General features: G+C 47.6%; 1 protein-coding gene across 2 annotated transcripts; it reads left to right on the top strand.

The window, feature by feature from the left end:
- The first annotated feature begins 2,306 nt into the window (after window positions 1-2,306).
- On the top strand, window positions 2,307-20,918 carry SDR9C7 (short chain dehydrogenase/reductase family 9C member 7). Of its 2 annotated transcripts, XR_011496878.1 has the most exons (6): window positions 2,307-3,077; window positions 6,324-6,582; window positions 7,275-7,438; window positions 10,931-11,025; window positions 13,182-13,368; window positions 13,589-20,918. XR_011496878.1 is itself a non-coding variant. In XM_070494264.1 (5 exons), exons 1-5 carry the CDS (start codon window positions 2,777-2,779, stop codon window positions 13,635-13,637), a joined length of 960 nt encoding a protein of 319 aa, XP_070350365.1. In that variant the 5' UTR covers window positions 2,307-2,776; the 3' UTR covers window positions 13,638-20,914. The 2 variants fall into 2 exon arrangements, 1 of the variants encoding a protein (XP_070350365.1); XM_070494264.1 differs by lacking the exon at window positions 10,931-11,025 and having other exon boundaries at window positions 13,589-20,914.
- The last annotated feature ends 426 nt before the right edge of the window (window positions 20,919-21,344 follow it).

The following is a 21,344-nucleotide window of genomic DNA, read 5'->3' as shown; positions in this document are numbered from 1 at the left end:
CCTGGGGGTCTAGTTGGGGTGTGTGTGAGGAGTGATGTTTCACCAGGAGGGAAATAGGGTGGAGGGAGAGAGCTCTCCGGTCTCTAGGGCGATGTAGCTAACCCTCCTCCTCACCTCTGCCCCAGTTTTCTCCTGGGACTCTGGGGATATTAGGAGGATAGAACCAAGTTTTGCAGCTGAGGAACAGGGACCTAAGGGCACACATCTTTGTCCTGTTACTTAAATGGCCTCTCCAGGATCTAAGCCTCATGGCTCTCCTGCCCCCATGAAGAATCTATACTTTTTGGAGGGTATGAGCAGCTGGGAAGGGGGCTCAGCCCCACCTTAGCCTGCTCTGCCTCTGTCCTCCTCCTCAGGGTGTGCCTTGGCCTGGCCAGTCTCCCCCTCCCCCAGGATGGCCTGGAGGAGACGAAGGCCCCTCTCTACTGAGGATATGTATGGACAGAGGTGGGGATGTGGAGGGCAACCACCAGCCTGACCCATAAGCCTCAAGTGCCAACTCAACAGGGAGACCTGTCATCTGAGAGTGGGTGGTATTCCCAGCCCTGGGAGGAAGAACACTCTGTGGGGGTCCTGCAGCCTTCCTATCCCCTACTCCATGGCCTGCATTTTCTGACATCTGGAGTTTGAGCCCAGGGGAGCACTGGCTTGGCCAGCAGTAGGCAGAGAGGCCCATGAGATGGTGAGTCAGTCCCAGGCCTGTGTTGGGGCAGTTCCAAGTCATCGTCTTCCAGATCCAGAGACAACACCTGGATCTCACTTGTCTTCTCAAGAACTGGGATACTCCTGTGCCTGCTCTGACTGCTCCCAGCCAAGACTTCCCTGTTCACTCACCCAGGAGGCAGAGTTGGAAGACGCCTCTCAGATCCAGTGTAGGAGGTGTTGTGCCTTGGGGTGGGTATGAAGTAGGTGAGGTTTTTCTTCATCACTTCCTACCTCCATCCCATACAGGATTAGTCTGCTCCCCTGGGGGAGGGGAGTCCACGATGTGACCCCCCCCGCCTACCACCCTTGGTGTTGAATGGCCAAGCTCTCTGGCCTTTCTCCAGGTGACACTTGCTTTATCTAATTCCGGAGCTGACCAACCTTGGTAGGTAGGTAGGGGAGCATAGAGATGTACTCTTTTCTCTTCACTCTAGGGAAATTTGTGGCCCCGTTTCTGTGTCAGCCCTCTAGACAGGAAAGGCGTGGGCAGTTGGTTCCTCATCCCTCGTGATGTGCTGGTGACCAGGCTCGTCCTGAGGCATGGTGACCCTAGAGGTTTATCAAAAGGACCACCATAGACTCCAGCATCATTATGTCCCTGCATCTTATGCAAGCCTGGCCATGGCTCCTACTACTCGCACATTTGTCTCATTTCCTTACCAGCTTCCTTTCTACCTTTCTGTGAGTTCTTTGCCCCATTTTCTGGAATCTCTCCCTCCCCTCCGATTTTCCAAGTCTCTGGCCCCAGTCCTCTGTTCCTCCCATACCTCATCCCCACTCAGAGCCAAGGACTTGGCCCCAGGCCCTTCCTACAGCTACCTTAGAACTCATGACCCATCCTCATCATCTGGCTGGATCTTGTCTCAATCATGTTCATGTCAGAACTCTCTCTTTTCCCTTCTTCCCTCCCTATGCCTTAAGTGTCCCCTCTCCTGATTTCTCTTGCCATCTGTGGTTCTACCTGTTATTAGCCCCACACCTTAGAATCACTTTGACTCCTGCCCTCCCCTCCCTCTGCACACCTAATTAGCCACTGAGTCAGTTGTCTTCATAGTCCCTTCCACTGTCACCACCCCTCTTCAGGCTCCTTGGCTCACCAGATCACCTACTGTGTGCTTGGTCCTGGGGGTAAAAGGAAATGCCCAATGGGGGCCCTGCCTTGGGGGAGCTGTTGTGTCCTCAGTCCTTGATTCCCTCCACTTGTGTGGTCACAGGGTAAGGGCAAGAACTGGGGCTTCTTGGAGTGCTGTGGCGGCTCCTCATTGGTGGCCTGAGTATCATCTCCCGAGGACCCAGGCCCTGAGTCCCTCAGCCTTTCTGCTTCCTGGGAGTTGGAATCTCACCTCAGTAGCCTCCCTTATAGGAGGGCCCTGCTGCCTCTGGCCTCAGGACAATGGAGGCACATCCATCCTGGGGGAACCCTTTGTTTTTCCTCATCTCTCGTAATGCAGAGAGATTCTTACCTAAAGGCAGAGAATTCCAAAGAGCTAATAACCTGGAACTCATTTCTCTTGGGGTTTGGAGGGCACAAAATCAATTTTGTTTGTTTTACATTAATGAATTTGTCTTCATTTTTTTTCCCTGAAAATAAAAATTAAATTTATTTACACACTTGGACTCATGACAAATGATTTTGATCCCTGGGTCAGAGGTGGAGAATTTTTAGAAGAGCTCTCTGGGCTGAGTCCTCCTTTGTCCTTTGTCATTTGAACTGCTCAGACCACCCAGGTGAGCCATCTCTCAATTCCAACATCACCACTGCCGTCTTTCCCTACTTGGCACCTTCTCCCATCAGGGCTAGGGGAGAGAGAGGAATCCACCAGGGCTGTCCGAGGTGACACAGCTTCAGGTTGGACTTGAATTTCTTGCATCTAGGCTAATTGGTGTGGTGATGCATCCACCTATAAAAATTATAGAGTGGCTCACTCAGGGGCCTTGCGTGTGTCACCAGCGGTGGAAGGGAGGAGAACTGTTCTTCTCAGTGGGTTCCAACAGACTGGGGCTCAGAGAACCAGCCTCTCCTGCTGTCTCCTGAGCCTGATCCTTCTTAGCCATCACCTCCCCCTGCCCTATGGCGGCTCTCACGGACCTCTCCTTTATGTACCGCTGGTTCAAGAACTGCAATCTGGTCCGCAACCTCTCAGAGAAGTATGTCTTCATCACGGGCTGTGACTCGGGCTTCGGGAACCTGCTGGCCAGGCAGCTAGTCGATCGGGGCATGCGGGTGCTGGCTGCGTGCTTCACTGAGGAGGGGGCCCAGAAGCTTCAGCGGGATACTTCCTACCGGCTGCAGACCACTCTATTGGATGTCACCAAGACGGAGAGCATCCGGGCCGCTGCCCAGTGGGTGAAGGACCAAGTGGGCGAGCAAGGTGGGGTAAATTGCAGTCTTTGGCTTTCTCAGTTTGTCCTTGTTCTCTCTCTCCCCCAGGCCTCTGGCAGTTATCAGGGGTCCTGTTGTTCAGATGGGGCGGGAGAGGTGATGTAGAGAAAGGGGCTGGGGCTCTGGTTCGGTGGGATTGGAAACTGTTGCATGATTTGATCTGTCCACGTGAAGAGGTGATTTCCCGAGGAAGTTTTCTGTCCTAGAAACGCAGAGGGATCAGAGGGAGGTTGCAATAAGAGCGGGGAGAGGGAAGATGTGTTCTGCGGGTCCAAACGTGTAAAGATGGAGTTGCCTCTTGGGGACTTCAGTAGTCCCGACCATCAGCTCCTATAGAAATGTGAGCACATTTCTTGTCGGGACCAGACTGGGGAGAGGGTAAGAGAAAATGAAGTTGGCCTCCCTGAGTGGGGCATTTGCTCTCCTTGGCTGTGTCAGGCTAGAAGGCCGGGGAGAGAGAGACCTACGCTGCTCCTCACATCATGGTGGATAGTGAGTTGACCTCAGGGTAAGTCCAGACATCAGAGTGGCTGCTCCTATTGGAAAAGGAGGCTGTGTGTGTGTGTAGGGGGGTGGGTCAGGACTGCATGGGGACATACCTAGGAAAGCTTCCTGCACACAGAATGTGGGCAGGGGAACGAAAGGAACAGGGTGGCTCTGTTGTAGAAGCAGCAGCCTGGGGGAAGTCCTGACTCCTAAGTGAACTAGTCTGGGGTCCATGCGTACAGGTAGGGGCAGGAGAGCCCTGGGGCTCAGAAGGGGCCAGGCAGTAACGCCTTGCTTTGTTTTTCTCCTTGGCATTTACCACTATCCTATACACAATATATTTTACTTATTTTTCTTACATATCGTCTATTTCCCCTGCTAGGATAAAGCTTCCTTGGAGGGCCGGGCTTTTTGTCTCTTTTATTGACTGCATATCCTTAGTACCTAGAACAGAGTCTGGTATCTAGTAAGGTGCTCAAATAAATATTTGTTCAATGAACTAAGTAATGAATAATTCAGCAAGAGTGAGTCTCTTTTTTCAGCAGGCTGCCTCACCCAGCAACCCACATTCAGCCTTGGGCCACTTACGTTAATGAGCAACCAAGTATATTAGTTTCCTGCTGCTGCTGTAACAAATTAACACAAATTTAGTGGTTTAAAACAATGCAAGTTCATTATCTTTTAGTTATGGAGGTCAGAATTCCAAAATAGGTCTCCCTGGGCTAAAGTCAGGTGTCTCCAGAGCTGTGCTCCTTCTGGAGGCTGGAGGGGAGAATCCATTTCACTGCCTTTTCCAGCGTCTAGAGGCCGCCTCCATTCTTTGGCTTATGACCCTCTTCCTCCATCTTCAAGGCCAGCAAGGTCGGGCCGAGTCCCTTTCATGCTGCCATCTCTCTGGTTCTCTGTCTTCTGCCTCCCTCTTCCACTTAAAAGGACCTTTGTGATTATGTTGGGCTCACCAGGTTAATCCAGAAGAATCTCTCCATTTTGAGGTCGGTTGATTAGCAACTTGAATTCCATCTGCTATCTTAATCCCCCTTTCCCATGTAATCCACCATAGTCACAGGTTCCAGGGACTAGTACGGGGATATCTTTGGGGGCCATTATTCTGCCTACCCCATTGGGAGACACTCTTGGTCTAAGAAGCCCTGGGAAATGGGGAGAGGGGCTCTTACATGCTCTCTTGTTGCTCCTGAGAGTCTCTGGTCACAGCAGGTTGGCACAGCCCTGAAGCTGTTCACACGCTCTGACAACTCTCTAGCTGCTCTTTGCAGGAAAAAAAAATTAAGGTTGCCTGATTTGCCAGCAGGCAGAGCCGTTTACAGGGGATGGTCAGAGGAAGTGGTGAGTGTGTGTCCTTTCTCCACAGGCAGAGACCACTTGGGTTTTATAGTCTTTGGATCTCAGGAGCCTCATTTCCTCTTCTGCAAGATGAGAAAGCCCCCTCTAGCTGGAAAGGTTCTGAGTTCTGCCAGCCAGTTGGTCTCCTCGGGTCTCTCTAATTGGAGGAAGACAGGAAGATAGGATGGAGGCACGGCTTGTGTGTGGATCCCAGGCCTAGGGGGAGGCACCATGAGTGGTGCTTACATCTAGACCTGCCCTCAGGAGAGAGTGGAAAGTGTGCCCAGAGGAGTATCTTGAGGCTGCAGGGGTCAAGGTGAGGTGCTGGGATGCGGGGAGGGGAAGGCAGGAGGAGGAGTCAGGGCAGTGGGGATCATGGAATCCCTGAATAGAAGAGCCAGAAGGCATCCCTGGGGATCATTTAGAGACTTTTCCAATGTGTTTTTAGCATCAAATATCCTCCCCCAAGTGGAATTTTACTTGGAAGCTCAGTATGTAACACAAATGAGAGTCGAGCTTCTGCATCTCCCTCTCTCAGCAGGTTCTGGAGTTCAACCTGGAAAGCTGTCAGGTTTGCAAACCACAGGATGGAAACAACTGTTCTAGTCTAGTCGATGAAGAACCTGAGGCCCAGAGAGGGGAACTGAGTTGTTCAAGGCTGGAGGTCGAAGCAGGACTAGAACTTGAGGCTCTTCAAGCCTGGACCCCTGCAGAATTGAGTGGCAACACTTAGCGTTTTTCCCTCTCCATTTATACCAACTCAAGTGAAATATCTCAAAGGAAGCCCTTATTACATTTCCCATAATTATTTTATTTAAATGTGTTATATATTTATGTATGAATATTATTTATTTTCCCTCTGGTTTGTGAGCTCCTGGAGGGATAAGAGCCTGTCTTGCTCATTTTCCATCGCCAGCACCTTCCTCTGTAGCTGCCAGAGGATGGATGCATGAATAAATGAATGAAGGGATGAATGTGCGAATGGATGACTATATGACTGATTTTGGCAATGTGTGAAATGGAGTTGGTTCCTTACACTTAGGTGGATAGAGAGAGGGAAGCAAGATGGGGGAGGATTTCAAACATTAATTCATTGGTATGAAAATGGTCTCTCTCTTCCCAGAGCTAATAGCTAAAGCCTGGATTACAGCTGGATCAGGGCCCCAGCTAGCTGGCAAACTGCATGAATCAGAAGTGCCCCTTTAGGGAAAACTAATTAGTGAAAGGCACATCTTCCTCTGGGCTGTCATAGCTCCCCACCCCACGCCCCCAGCCTGGCCGTCTTGTGCCTTGTGCAACGGCTCAACCATCCTTGGCAGCCCCGAGCTGCTGGGTAGTGGACCCTGGCACTTTTCCAGAGACACTGCTGATTTCTGTATGGTTTTCTCTCCCTCCATCATGCCCCCAGGCCTCTGGGCCCTGGTGAACAACGCTGGTGTGGCCCTGCCCAGCGGTCCCAATGAGTGGCTGACCAAGGAAGACTTTGTGAAAGTGATCAACGTGAACCTGGTAGGACTGATTGAAGTGACCCTCCACATGCTGCCCATGGTCAAGAAAGCCCGGGGCAGAGTTGTCAACATGTCTAGCTCCGGTGGTCGTGTGGCTATCATCGGTGGTGGCTACTGTGTCTCCAAATTTGGTGTCGAGGCCTTCTCTGACAGCATCAGGTGACTGGGCCCTGGTGCCAAACCACCCTGGGTGGGCATCCTGGGGGTTTCACCTCAGGAACAGAGGGCTGCAGGGGGACGGCATGTCGATAAAGTAGTTCTGGAGGAAACTGAAACAGAAGCAGGAGGAGGGCTAGTTTTCAGGGGGCCTTCCCCAAGGACCAGGAGAAGAAGGGACGAGGAGAAGAGGAAGGATGGTGATAGGAAGCTATCTTCCTGACTTCCCCTGAGCTATCTCAGAGTAAGGCAAACCCTTTTGGGCCTGTGGGAGTAGGAGAGAGAGCTACCAGACAGACAAAGAGGTCTGGGGGCGCTCATGCCCGGTGGAGACACTCCAGGGAGGAGGCAGGCCTCGCATAGACCTCCTCACTCCCTTCTCTACATTCTTGCTCGGTGTGGGGCTGAGTGGGAGGGACCCAGTGGGAGGCAAAGCCTTGGTCTAGATTCTCTGTTGACTTCCTTCTTGCTGGGTTTTCCTAATGCAAATTGCCCAGAGACAGGCTTGGTAAACAGTGAGGCTCTAAGCCAGGGCTTATTTGCAAGAAGGCAATGCGTGGCCTGGTGCAGAGGTCAGGGGAGCACCTCCAGGTTATCCTGGGAGATAAGCCCCTCTAGAGGTGTCAGAGGTAACCCTCCCTGATGATCCTCTGTCATCTTGGGGTCCCAGACTGAGTCCGACTCTTCTTTCCCAGGCATGAGCTCCACTACTTTGGGGTGAAAGTCAGCATCATCGAGCCAGGAAACTATCGGACATCCATTCTGGGCAAGGAGGGCATCGAGAAGCGCATGCAAAAGCTGTGGGCGCGGCTACCGCAGGAGACCCGGGATAGCTATGGAGAGGAGTACTTCCGCGTCTGTGAGTTCCCCGGGAGGGAGAGGGGTCTCTGAGAGGGACAGGGAGATCTTAGGGGGTCACTGACTAGCTTTCGTTTTACAAATGATGGGTTGGAGGGCTCTGAGGGGCCAAGGCCACATAGCTAGTGACAGAGTGGGATTTGAGAAGAGAGACCAAATGGGCACGTGCTGGAAATGGCAGAACCACAGCTGCTGGGGAGATGGGGGTGTTGGGAGAGGGGCTGCCCAGGGATGCTGCCCCCATGCCTGGGCACTGGCGCCTGCCCCCAACATATTATTATGCAGGGGAATCTGGTGAAAGTGCCCTGACATGAGTACAGAGAAGTTACTAAGAGCATGGCTGCTTGGGCCAGACGGCTGGTTTGACTGCTGGTTCTGCCGTTTGCCAGCTAGGAGACTTTGGGCGTGTTACCTGGTCGCCCTCTGCCCCAGTTTTCTCCTCTATAAAATGGAGCTAATGATAGTGCCTACCTCACAGGGCTGCTACGAGGGTTAATGTCTGTGAAGTGTCTTGTGCACACTAAGTGCTTGTTAAATCAATAAAGAGGCAAAGGAACACTTGAGTATTTAAAAGGAAGGGGCTCCAGGCAGTCCCCTTTCTCCCTGAGTACAGATCTCTATGAATTTAAGGTATCTTTACAGGGTGGCGGAGGGACATCTCAGCCATTTCTATATTGCCTAAAAACTTGGTGCAGTCCTTCTAGATTTTTTTTTTTTATTTGGCCCCCATGAACATCTCTGAGAGGCAATTTACCATTGTGATTAAGCTCTTAGACTCTGGAACTAGACTACCTGAGTGCAAATTTCAATTCTCCTGCTTGCCCTGGGCAAGCTACTCAGTTTTCAAATCTGTACTGAGTTATGAGAATTAAATGAATTAATATAGATAAAGGGCTTAGAATATTAGCTGGTCCCTGGTAAGAACAATTTGATTTAAAAGTTTGTTGTTTTTAGCCTCTCTTGGACTGAGTATGGCTTCTTTTTCTACATTGCACAGGTATCTACAAGCCATAAGTTCTTGTATTGCAAAGAGAGACCCTTAGATCATAATTACCCAAAATCCAAAGTGATGAATTTTTAAAATATACCCAGACACCCTGGATGGGCTAAATGTAACCATTCAGATCAAATCCATGACAGGGGATGGCTAACTGTCCAGGGGTGGGGCCTTATTTTAGTGACATGCATTCCTGGACATCATACATCAACAGAGTCAAAAGTCAAGACACCAAAACCATGACAGCCATTTATTCACTTATAATACACACTTTACTGAGAGCCTGCCACATGCCAAGCACTGTCTGGGGCTGAGGGGTGAGACAGGACCAAGTAGCCGAGTCACAGCTCACTGCCTGTAGCGCAAGGCCCGGTAGGGGAGACAGACCTTAATAAAAACGCACACGTTGAATGACAAATGTGGATAAGAACCATGGAGAAAAACTCAGGGCTATGAACAAAGAAGGGGGTTGGGAGTGTGGCCCCAGTTTAGTTACGGCTTCGGGGAGGGCTTCTCTGAGTCGACTTTGAGGAAGAATAAGTCAGGCGTTGTTGGAAAGTGGAAAGCGGGGGCAGGCAGAGAAGTTGGTGCAGGAAGGCTCTGAGGCGGGTGACTCTTTAGAGGAACTTTAAGGATGCGAGAGGGTGGGGAGCAGGGTCAGGGAGCAGAGGGGCCCAGGATAAAGACACTGAGCATTAAGGATGCGATCTGATTTGTGATTAGGAAAGACTGCTCTGGTTGCTGCAGTATTCCAGGCTAGACACGTCGGTGGTTTGGACTAGAGAGAAGGTGGAGGAGATTGAAAGAAGTTGATAGACGTCAGGTGTGTGTTAGACCTACTGGTACTTGAACTAAGGAAACTGGTGGATGGAGGTATGATTCATTCATTGATTTAAGGAAGATTCAGGGGAAAATATTTGAAGAAGGATTCCTTGGAGAAAGTAATCTTTTGGTTCTGGACATACAAGAATTTTGTGAGGAGAAAAAAAGCTCTAAGATTTACATCAGTTGAGACTTTCTCAGTTACAAGTGACAAAAAGGCCAACCCAAATTATTTAAGCAGAAAAGGAATTTCTTGATACTCTTGACTAAAGAGTTGAGGGAGGTGGGCTTCAGGCACAGCCAGATCCAGCCCACAAATGATGTCATTAGGACCTGGGTTCACCCTATTTCTCGCCTCTGCTTCTTTTTTCCTGGCTGCAGTCTCACAAGCTCTCTCCCCTGTGGAGTTCACATGGCTGCAGCATCTCCTCATCTCCTCCCAGGGATAGTCCTTTCCAGTAGCTCCCCAAAGGGCCTAAGGTTCAATCTGACTTGGTGGGCCTATAATCAGGGTAGGATCAGATGGAACTGCAGGATGTACTCAACCCTGCGTTCATGACTGTGCCCAGGGAATGTGAAGGTCTGATTGGCTCAGCTGGGTCATGTGCTGTGCCCGGACCAAAGATCACAGAGTGGAAGAGGCGTGGATCCCCAGAGAGAAATCTATAGCTGTTGCTCTAAACAGAGGACTAGATGTTGTGGAAGGGTAATGACATGTCCTCTGTGAGATCCCCTAAAACGCTCCCTTAGTAAAAAGCAACCCAAATCATTTATGGGGCCACTAGGAGGCTGGGGCGAAACAAAGATTCAGTCAGGGTCTGGGAACCTCACAAGGCATCTTCCGAGTAAAGTAGCTCAATGCAGGCACACATTGTTGAGCCTTCAGTGCGGGCCATAAAAGAGCCTCTTCCTCTGAAAGCCTCTTGTTGCAAAGCCGGTATCGTTCTTCTGAAGAACAGTAAGGATTGGGTTTATAAAATACCATAGGCTGATTCCTCTGTCATCCACCTCGTGATTTCAGATGAAAATTTTCAGGCAGGTGTTTGACTACTTATACATAAAAACATTTCCAAGTGAATATACTCTAATATGCATTTCAGTTGAGCTAGCGTTTCCTGGGGTAGAGAGATAAGACAAAGTCTCCGGGAATCTCGCAGGGCAGATCTGAAAGCAAATAGCACAGCACGTGGAGAACTGTGCAACAATGGGCGGCATACAAAACAAAGCAACACTACAGAGACTTAATTCTTCTGCCGCAAAAGCTTTCACAGAGCTTTGACGATGGATGCCTTGGTGAGTTTTGAAGAGTGAATAGGAGTTCACCCATAGGGAAGGTGGCAGGTATTTCCCACAGAGGGAGGAGCATGAGCAGCATTCTGGAGACCTGACACAGCACGGCGTGCTTTTGGAGGCAGCGAGGATTCAGTCAGAACTTCAGTCTTCATTAGAAAGTATAACTCCTCTCTCATGGCTCGTTAGGAGAATTAAACAAGAATGTAAAGGACTCGGATCAGCCATAAAATAAGAGTTCAACGAACCGAACCCATCTTTCTTGTTGCTGGTTTGGCTTGAGTGAAGTGCGAGGGGTGTTGGGCAATGAGGACGGGAGAGATTAGGAGTCAGATCATAAAAGGCTTTATGGCTCCACTAAGGAATGTGGCTCTTATCCTGAAGGCGTCGGAGTGTGCTGTGGGAAGGATGAGAGTAGAAACAAGAGACCATCTGGGAGGCAACGGCGGAAACTCAGTGCAGGAATGGACACAGGAAAGGTGATCGTGGGAAGTGTGTGTGTGTGTGTGTGTGTGAGGCGGGTGTTGCAGGGGAGTATTTCGGGAGGCTGGTGCTGTGGAGATGCACTGAAGACATCTTTCAGACTGGGCATACAGCACCACTGGGCACAAACTCCGGCAAGTTATTGTGGCCAACAAACAGGCCCCTGGATTGTGAGCCCCGGGGCCAAGTCGGGTATTGTGGAGTGATTTTTAACTACACCCAAAATAGAACCGGGTTGGAAAAGGCTAGTAATAGCAACCTAAGGCGGGCACATTCTCACAGAAGCAGCATATGGAATCAGGGGACAGCCTGGGACCAGAGCACAGTGTTCCTGTCCTCACAGGCCTGGAGCTGAGCCACCGTCTGGCTTGGTTAGCTTTGCTTAGGGACAACAAGCCACCTGCCAAGGGCCTTTCTCCATCTCAAAGGCAGCCAAAAATTCCCCCTTTATTGTCCTTTCTTCCTGAGGAGGGACTAGATCAGAAGGCCAGAACGTGTCCCTGGCAAAAGGGACGGGGACAGAAACTGAACTGTTGGTCCATCCTAAGGGCCAAAGCTGGGCCTCTGCTGCTCTGTAGACTTCATCCTGTTTAATTCTTGCAAGAACCCAAAAGTTTCCTAGTTGCCTGAACCCAGAGCTTATGTTCTTCCTCACTGTCTAGGCAAGTGACAAATTAGGACCTCTGTCTCCCTTCCCACTCCGTGCCCAGCAGGGTGCCCAGCACAGAATAGGAGCTCAGTAAATATTTGAGAGAACAATGAAAGAATGTGCCTTATGCTACTTCCATGTCTCAGGTAGCTTCTTCCACCCCACTGCCCATGCGGGCCCTCCCCATCTTTCAGAGCCTAGTTCCAAAGCCATCTGTCCACATCTGCTTGCCTGGCCCTCATCAGCCCGCACAGCTTTCCCTGTGGCAAAGAGAGCACACTTGGCCCTGAGCACCTTGAATGAGTCCTTTGACACTTGCCTCCCTGCCTGGGACCTGCTGGTGCTGGACTCTGTGTCAGGCCAAAGGATGGAGAACAGAGTGTTGGCTTCCTAAGATGTTATCCCTCTGTAGACAGTCTGGCTTTAAGTTAGTGTGGCTGTTTGGGGGATCCAAAAATGTAGTGTGCCTTCTTCGCTGCTGGATTTTTCTCTCTCAGAAACAGAAAAGGAGTTCCTTGGAGTTGGGGGTGAAGGGTCCTTGAACGACACTGTCCTGCCCTCATGAACTGTCCACCAGGGTCCTCGCAGAGAGGGTGAATTCTCTGCCTTCCTGGACCATCCTCACAGTTGGCCAGCTTTTGCTCCCTCTTTGTTTTTGAGTTTTAATTCCTTGTTGCGAAGTCTGACTCTCAGGCGCCACTTCCTCCGGAATTCTTGGGGCTCTCACTAGAGTATGAGTCCCCTTGACCGGCCCCTGTCCTGGAGTCCTGGGGCGAGGGTGCAGATCAGCGCCCCATAAGTGTATCACGTGGCTTGTCTCCCATCTGTGTTGTGAGCTTTGACAGACTTGGACCACTTGGGTGCCTTGTACCCATCTCCACATCCATGTACGCAATGCTAACAGAAGACCCCTCACATTTGTTAGGGCCTTACAAGGTGCCTGTCTGTGTCTTAGATCATTTGAGCCCCACAATGGCCTTATGACCAAAGCAAGGGCAGTGTTAATAACATTGTTTTTCTGCATGCTTCTGTAGAAAATTTGGGAACTTTAGGAAGTACATAAGAGAAAAAAACCCTCCAGTAACTAGGAATCCCACTGGCCAGTCAATATTTTTACCTGTTTCCTTCTTGTCCTCCTCCACTGTCTACCTGCTAGTATTCATCTTTATTATTCTCTAGGGCAGGTATCATTATTCCCATTTTACAGATAATGACAATTTCAGCTCAATGTCACACAATAAGTCGCAGAACTGGGCACAGATCTCATTGCTAGTCTAACGCAACAGTAGGAATTCAATACACAACTGTTGAATTCAGGAAGAGAACCAAGATTATTTGCAGGGTGTTTGTAGAAGGAACAACTGAGAGGGAGCGGTAGATGTGCCTGAAATGTTGCATCAGCGATCTGATAGAAAGGGAGCTTAGAAGGAATTCAGAAGAAACCGTCTTTAATGAAGAGTAATAGAGCCTTTGATTTTTTTTCCTGCCTATACCCTCAAACAGATACTGACAAGTTAAAAAACATGATGCAGTTGGCAGAGCCAAGGATCAGCGAAGTCACCAACAGCATGGAGCATGCCGTTATTTCCCGGAGCCCCCGCGTCCGCTACAACCCTGGCCTGGATGCCAAACTGCTCTACATCCCTTTGGCTAAGTTTCCCACCCCTGTGACAGATTTCATCCTGAGCCGGTACCTTCCAAGGCCAGCAGACACTGTCTGAGCTGGGGAAGCCCAAGGGTGGTCAGCGGAATGCAGAGGAGAGGGGTGGGAGAAGGGACTATGGGGTCCCAAAGGGGGTATCAGATGTTCTGGGGGGACACTATGCTTAGCCGACACCCACTGCTGGGAAATTTATGGATAACTTCTAACAGAGGATAAGTGCCTCTTCCTACTCCCCGGGGCCCCACAGAAACCTGAAGCGGCCTTTGCATGTTCAAAGACTTGCAGCGTGGCCCTAAGAACAGATGTCCCCCAGTCAGCATATGGCCTTTCCTGGACCTGGGAAAACCAAGGAGAGGAAAACCAGCTCCTGCTGAATCGTGAGCCTCCCTGAGTGATCACCGCCGCTGGGAAATATTGTGGGATAATCCAGCCCACAGGAGAATCTCAACCACTTTCCTGCTGGGCCTCTAAATATGCATTAACCTCATTCACATAACCCATTATTCAAAGTACACAGTAGGGCAGACAGGGAGTGCAAAAGTATATCAGGCAAAAGTTTGTAATATTTTCTCTCTCTTTAGATTTCTCTATCCATATGTGATTGGGATCCACAGGAAATAATAAGCATTTATTTAATCACCATTGATTAATTCTTCAAATATTTATTGAGTGCCTACTACATACCAGGCATTGTGTAGGTGCTGGAAGGATGTAAAGATGACTAACTCATCTTTTTATTGTTTATTTTGTGTTTTTGGTTTTTAGCACAGTGTCTACTACCAGGGATAGGACAAACAGTAATAGAAGAAACAGAAATCAGAAAATCACAGTTTTAGAGCTGTGAGGAACCCTAGAGTTCATCTAATTCAGTAGTTCTCAAACTTAGTTGTACATCATAATCACCTGGTTAATTAAAAATACAGATTCCTGGGCCTCAATGTTAGAAAATCTGATTCAGTAGGCTTGGGATGGGGCCCAGAAATCTGTGTCTGTAACAAGAAGCTAGATTATTCTGATATACCTGGGCACTTGGGAGTCACTGATAGTTCCATAGAAGTAACTAATGCTCAGTGGAGGAAGTGACCTACCTAAAGCCCCCCATCTTGGTGGCCAAGACAAAACTCAGGTGTCCGGGTTCCCAGACTAGGGTTTTAGCTATAAGAGAATACATTTCTGAAATTAGTAAATATTGTCAGATAAGTCATTGAACTAAATTAAAAAAGAAAGCCTTAGACTTCTGAGTCATATGAGCTTCTATTGAAAAGACTTTTTTGATCTTGAGAAATAGTCATGTAATAAAGGTCAAACGTGAGATTTTTTAAGAAAAAATGTCTTTAATTTGTTTCTTCAACATCTGGCTGAACTTGAAAATAATAAAATGTAACTAATTACATCCGCAACAGATCATGTTTCCAAACAAGGTAACGTTCACAGTTTCCAGGAATTAGGGTGTGGACATATCTTTTGGGGGCCACCAGACAATCTGCTGAGTCTGTTATGTGCAACACTTCTATTTCTGGCACCAAATTCTATACCAGGTGGGATGCATTGAGCAGCAAGTAACAGAAAAGCCAACTCACATTGATTTAAACAATAGAGAAAGAATTAGAGCAGGACCCTGTAGGTGAATGATGGCACCAAGGATGCAGGTTCCTTCTCCTTCTTTGCTCTGCCATCCATAGTTTTGGTTTTATCCTAAATCCGATTATCTTTATTGTTGTGGTATGACTGCCAGTGGCAATGGGAACTCTGTGCTTCCTTGCTTGCAGTTTATAGAAGAAAGAGCCTGTCTTCCATGGCATTAAAGATTGAGGAAGTTTCTTCCCCAGAGCCCTTGCCAAGGCTCTCTTTGAGTCTCAATGACTCACATTGGCTTAGGTTTGTCCATCCCCGAACCAATCACTCACAAGGGGGCAAATTGCCATGAACTGTTTCACTTAACCATGGAACAGGATGGAAACACTGGGGAATCAGTCGCAGTGCCTACTGCCCTGGAAAATTCAAAACTCAGACTCTGCTATTGAGAGGGTTGAATCTAGGTCAAAAATAAATTTTCTCTGTTGGAGACACAAAAATTTACCAGAGGGAGACTATGGCTAGGTAATATTTTGAGGTATTTATCTACACATTTTCGTTGCTCCTTGGTTTCTTATCTCCCTTTTCCCTACTCAAGTAGGGAGCCAGGGCAGTGCTCCTTTACCTGCAGGGAGATATTTGATAGAATAGAACAAGCACATTTCCTGCACTTTGTCCAGCGTTAGTTTCCCCCAACCTTAATACCTTTAGAAGAATTACAGGATTTGGGGAAAGAAGACAAAGGAATGTGACTTGTGGGCATCCGCAACGTCTCAGACTAGCAGGGCCTTTCTCCTAAGACAAGGAGATTCACTCTGGCTGAGGAGAGAAGTGGGTGAGGTTTGGAACTCCCAGAGCAGGAGGGACCGGGCTTCACTTTCTGGAAGTACATTGGGGAGATGGCAAGATTCAAGAGAGTCACAGCTGCATCGTGTGTTTAGGCTGATGAGACCCTGGGTGACCTCACTGAAGATTCATGTGTCCCACCACGGCAGGAAGGCAGGAGAGATTCACCAGATAGAAAGGGCACATAGACTGGGACAGCAGACGTTTAAGAAATAAGCTGTGCAGGTAGAATACCTAATTTTTTGCTCTGAGGGCTATCCCGCCACCCCATCATTAATAGTTGAGGTATTTTTTGAGGACTAAGATTCTTATCCACTCCAATATTACATTTCAGTTTATTTCATATTAGGATCATAACTTTTCCTGTATAGCTTTTTTATTTTCCTAGAGTTTGAATTGCCTTTCCTTTTCTTATTCACTCATTCAGCCTCTTTGTCAAATATTCTCCACATTTTTTTAAACAGAGGAGTAATGTGATCTGATTTAAATTTTAAAAAAATTACTGTAGGGCTTCTGTGGAAATGAGGGGGCAATGGTGGAATCAAGAAGACTTCCAAGGGGACCACTGCATAATCCAGCAAGATACGATGGTACCCTAGGCGAAACTGGTGATAATGGGGATGATGAGAATGGATGAAATCAGCATACAATTTGGAGGTAGTACCACTGAAGGATTTTAATGAGTTAGTCTGTCAAGAAGAATTTATTGTGCTCCTACTATGTGCCAGGCGTAGTTCTAGATGCTGGAATTATAGTGGTGGACAAGGTAGACAGAGTCCCTGACCTCCAAGAGTTTCTATTGTGATGGGGGCGGAATTGGGCAATAGGCATCTAAAGAAATGAATGACATATTTTAAAAACTGATAAATGCCATTGAGAAGAGAAAATAGAGAAATGTAATAGATGACCAGGGAGGCTGCTTGCTTTTTTTTTTTTTTTTTAAACAAACGTTATTGAAGTGAAATTGCTATAAAACAAAATGCATCCTTTTAGCTGTAAATTTTGATGAGTTTTTACGTATGAATCCACCTGTGCAATCACCACCATCAAGATGGAGAATGTGTCTCTCATCCAGAAGGTTCCCTGGTGCCCCTTTGCAGTTAACAACCACTGATGTGCTGGCTGTCACTGCAGATTTGTTCTGAGGTTACTTACTTTTAAAGAAGATCACTTTTGCTGCCATTGGGGAATGAATTGGAATTGGAACTGGATTGGAGGGGGGCAAAAGGAGCAAGACTAGAGATGATGAGAGAAATGTAAGAATAAAATAATAGAAATAATAATTATTAGCGTTTATTGGACATTTACTCAGTCCCAAGCGCTATGCTTAGTGTTTTCTGCACAATATCCTTTTAATTTTGTTTAATCTCTGCAACAAGCCCTGTGAGGTTTCTCCTGTTTTATGGAGGAGGAAACTGAGGCTCAGAGAGGTTAAGTAATTTGCACAAGATTATGCAGCTAATAAATGGCAGAGTCAGGATTCCAGCCCCAGCGGTTCACCACACACTGTAACAGCAAACACGTAGTGCTTACCATGCCAGGCCCTGTTCTGAGCACTTCTTCACAGACCTTGAAAGGAGGGTATTATTATTCTAGTTTTAATGAGGAGGAAACTGAGACCCAGAGAAAGTAAATACATATCCTGTAAGCAACTGGCAGGGCAGGTCCTTCTGGTTCTAAAATCCTATTCTTTGAGTGTGTCCTTGCTGTGTTTCAGCCTGAGGGGTGCCTGTGTACACACGCACGGCCAGCAGCTTGTGATGTGGCTTGCTCCTGTTTCCGTGAAACTTCTCCTAACCAGCCTTTCTTGGGCCTCTCTTCCAGCTCTTTCCCTGTGGAGACAGAGGAGGCTCGGTCCTCCCCGGGCCTCGTCTTCTCCTGTACGATGTGGCTGCCTTTCCCCCAGCCTCAGCAAGCTCTCCGATCTCCAGTGACCCTCAACCCATAAGTGAGGAGAGGAGGAGGAGAGAATGCATTCCAGAGTAACACGGGGCTGGCTGGTCACTGAGCGATCGCCTGGCCAGACCGGTTGAGACATGCTTACACAACCAGTGTGAACGCTGTACCTGGGCCAGAAAAAACAGACACAGAGAATTTTAATGCCAAACTTGAAATGACGAACAAAATGTTCCTTTTGGGATTTCTGACACAGGAGTGAGGATTTTAAATATTGTGTGTTTGTTTAACAGTCGGGGATAAGTTTCAACTAGGAGATGAAAATGAACAGCTAGTAAATAATTTTCAAAGGCAGAATCGAAACTCCACTGAGGAGGCATTTCAGAGGGCTTTGTATGTAAGGAGAGAAATGCCAACTCTTCTCTCTAAGTTTGCCAGGAAGGAGAGATCTGAATTTCTCCTTCTACCGAAGGAGACATCTGCCCCCCGCGCCCCCACTGTCCTTGTGGCTTTACCACTTTCTGCCCTGGTACCTGGGGAGACAGGTGACGGGTGAGCCACCTCCAAGATGGCTATGACTTAATTGCAACATGTGACTTGGCTTTGGGAGACTTCTGTCCAGGCAGCTGGACCCGTGAGGTTTGAGGGTGCTGGCCGCATGTCTGACGGAGAAGGGAGCTTAAAACCTGAGGGACCGGACGTCAGACATGCTGGAGATGGCGATCCTGGATGTCACCAAGACACAGAACATGGCTGCAGACACCTAGTGGGTGAAGGAGTATGTGGGGGACAGAAGTATGACTTAGATATATTACTCTTAATCTAGATGTCCTCTTATTCCAAGTACTGGCCCCACAAGAAGATGACACCAGCCTACTAAATAAGAGAGAGATACTATTAAGTTATAAAGTTTGCTGTTAATTGTCTACCTTGACGGAAAAGAACGATGATCCAGATCTAAGACAGCAGCTAATTCTACTTAGTCATGCTCTATGGTATGTAGCCGCAGGGATATAAGCAGACTTCGCATAAGCATAAGCTGTTTAATAATAAGTCATCTTTGTGTAGCGCTTCATAATTTTACAAAGTTCTTTTATATGGGTTACCCCATATCCCACGCAAAGAGCTTTGACTTCACCCAGATCATCCGCCTGCAAGGTCTTTGCTCATAGCTTCTACACACGCTGGGGCACCGGGGCAGGTGACTTGGAGCCCAGATACCTGCAATAAAATGCTGGCTCCACTCTATGTGACCGTGGGTAAGTCATCTAAGCCCTCAGTGGTTCAATGTCTTTCCCAATAAAGTGGGGATAATGCCACTTCCCCCAAGGGGCTATGGTAAAGTGTACATGAGGTAGTATATGAAAAGTTTTTTGTAACGGACAGATGGAGCCAGCTAGTGGAGAGGAGTCACAGGCCAAGTTAGAGAATTAGTACTCTGTCTTCTGTGCAATGGGGAGCCATAGCAGTTTATGGAGAGAGGTGGTTCTTTTCCTGATCTCTCCCAGATTTTCTTTGTCTATCCTGAATCCTTCTAATTTCTTGGACTTTGGATCTCTTTCCCCTGACAGTGTCCAGCAAATCCTGATTGAGAACTAGAAGAGCGAGAAAACTGTTGACAAGTGGCTACAGCAATAAACACCCAGGAAAGCAAGGAGAGGGAATAAGTTTCCAAAAGACAGAGCAGGATATAAGGTAGAATACAATTTAAAAAGAGAGAAAAACAACTCGACATCAGTTTATAAGAATCTCCTGTAGATTCCAGGGCAACAGTTTTTCTGTGATGGCTGCATGGTCATGGACACCCCAGGGGTAATGGCTCCAGACTCTTCATAGGAGGGACCCTTGAGAGGTGAGAGGTGGGCTGGGGCACATGGGCACATGCCATGGGGCTGCTTTTGCATGGCAAGCCATTTTTTCCTTTCAAATCGTAATTAAAAATCATTGATCTGGAATCAGACTTTATGAGTTCAAATCCCCCTTTGCCACTTACTAGCTGTGTGACCTTGGGCAAATTACTTAATCTCTTTGTGCCTCATTTTCTTCATATGCAAAATGGCGATAATAACAGTATCCATTTCATAAGGTTGTTGTAAAGATTAAATGAAGTAATATGTGTAAAGCTCTTAGAATACTGCATAGCCCACAATAAATACTATATAATCTTACGTTATTATTATTTTTGTTGTTGTTGTTATACGTTGACTTGAAGGGAGTTAGAGGGCCAGGATGGGGATTATGGGAGGACGAATTCTCCCCAAATGACCTGGCACCACCAGTGATTATGAGGTTTGTCCCGGTGCACCCCTCACTTCTGCCGGCCTTTTCTATCTTCTTTATGTCCATCCCCACAGCCTTGGTGGTCTCAGGCAGAGCCCCATGGGACACCCCCACCCTTCCCAGGATGGGTCCTGCCCAGACTAGATCCTATATTTTGGCTCTTCTTGTCATCCTCTCACCTCTATTCCATGGCCTGTTCCTTCTTGGTTACCTGTCTCAGAAAGCCACCTCTGTGAAGGGTAGGAGAAGACCTGGAGACCGATGATCCAGCAGAGGGTGAAAAGCAGGAGGCAGGCGGAATTGCTGGGTTGATAGCTCTGAGTAGGAAAGATGGACTGGAAACTCTGAGTAGGAATGAGTGTACAAGCAGAGGCGATGTCTCCTGTCCACACCTCTGAGACTAGTTTCCTCTTCACAGTGACACGTGGCCTTTGACAGTTCCCAACCTCACACCTCATAGCTTCATCATCAGACCAGAGCTAAAATTTGCTCTCTTTGGAGCCAAGTTAAAAAAATATTTGGCTCAGATGACAATCCCTGGATCAATGAACTGTAGCCAGGGGTCCAGGGTTCTATTCTCAGCCTAGCTTCAGTCAAAGGCCCATCGCTTGATTAATCAGTGGGGCCTTGGGTGTGGGTGGGATCTCTGAGAGGATGGCATCTTCCATTTAAACCACATAATAAGAGCATTTCCCAGAAAGGGAGGTGGATAGATACATGGATGCTATTTTAGGCCAGCGAGTTAAATATCTCCTACATCTGCAAAGTGAAAAAGGCAGTTTATAAACCATTTTATGGTAAAATTTAGTTGACAAATAATTAAAAAGTTAAACATTTATATATAACAGCATACATGTATAGTGAATATATTTTATAGTATTATATATTTCTTATTATTTTAATTTATAATATATTATAAATATTTATAAAACTGGAAGGTTATATAACATAAAATTAACCACTAACAGTATTTTTCCAGAGTAATACAAATTAGGATAATTCTCCAGGCTAGATCACATGAGAAGCAAGTCTTAGCAAATTTAAGAAGATTGAAATCATACCAAATATCTTTTCTGATTACATTTTTAAAAAACTAGAAATCAATAACAGGAGGAGAGCTGTAAAATTCACAGATATGTGGAAATTAAACAACACATTCCTAAACAACCAATGGATCAAAGAGGAAATCAAAAGGAAAATAAAAAAATATCTTGAGGGGCTGGCCTCGGGACCAAGTGGTTGAGCTCACACGCTCTGCTTCGGCCGCCCAGGATTTCACCCGTTCGAGTCCTGGGCGTGGACATGGCACCGTTCATCAAGCCATGCTGAGGCGGTGTCCCACATGCCACAACCAGAGGCACTCACAACTAGAATATACAACTATGTACCGGGGGGCTTTGGGAAGA

The sequence above is a fragment of the Equus asinus genome, chromosome 22 (assembly GCF_041296235.1).
Source record: "Equus asinus isolate D_3611 breed Donkey chromosome 22, EquAss-T2T_v2, whole genome shotgun sequence".
NCBI lineage: Eukaryota > Metazoa > Chordata > Mammalia > Perissodactyla > Equidae > Equus > Equus asinus.
Note: the sequence above shows the minus strand (reverse complement) of the source record. Positions and strands in the feature narration are given on the sequence as shown.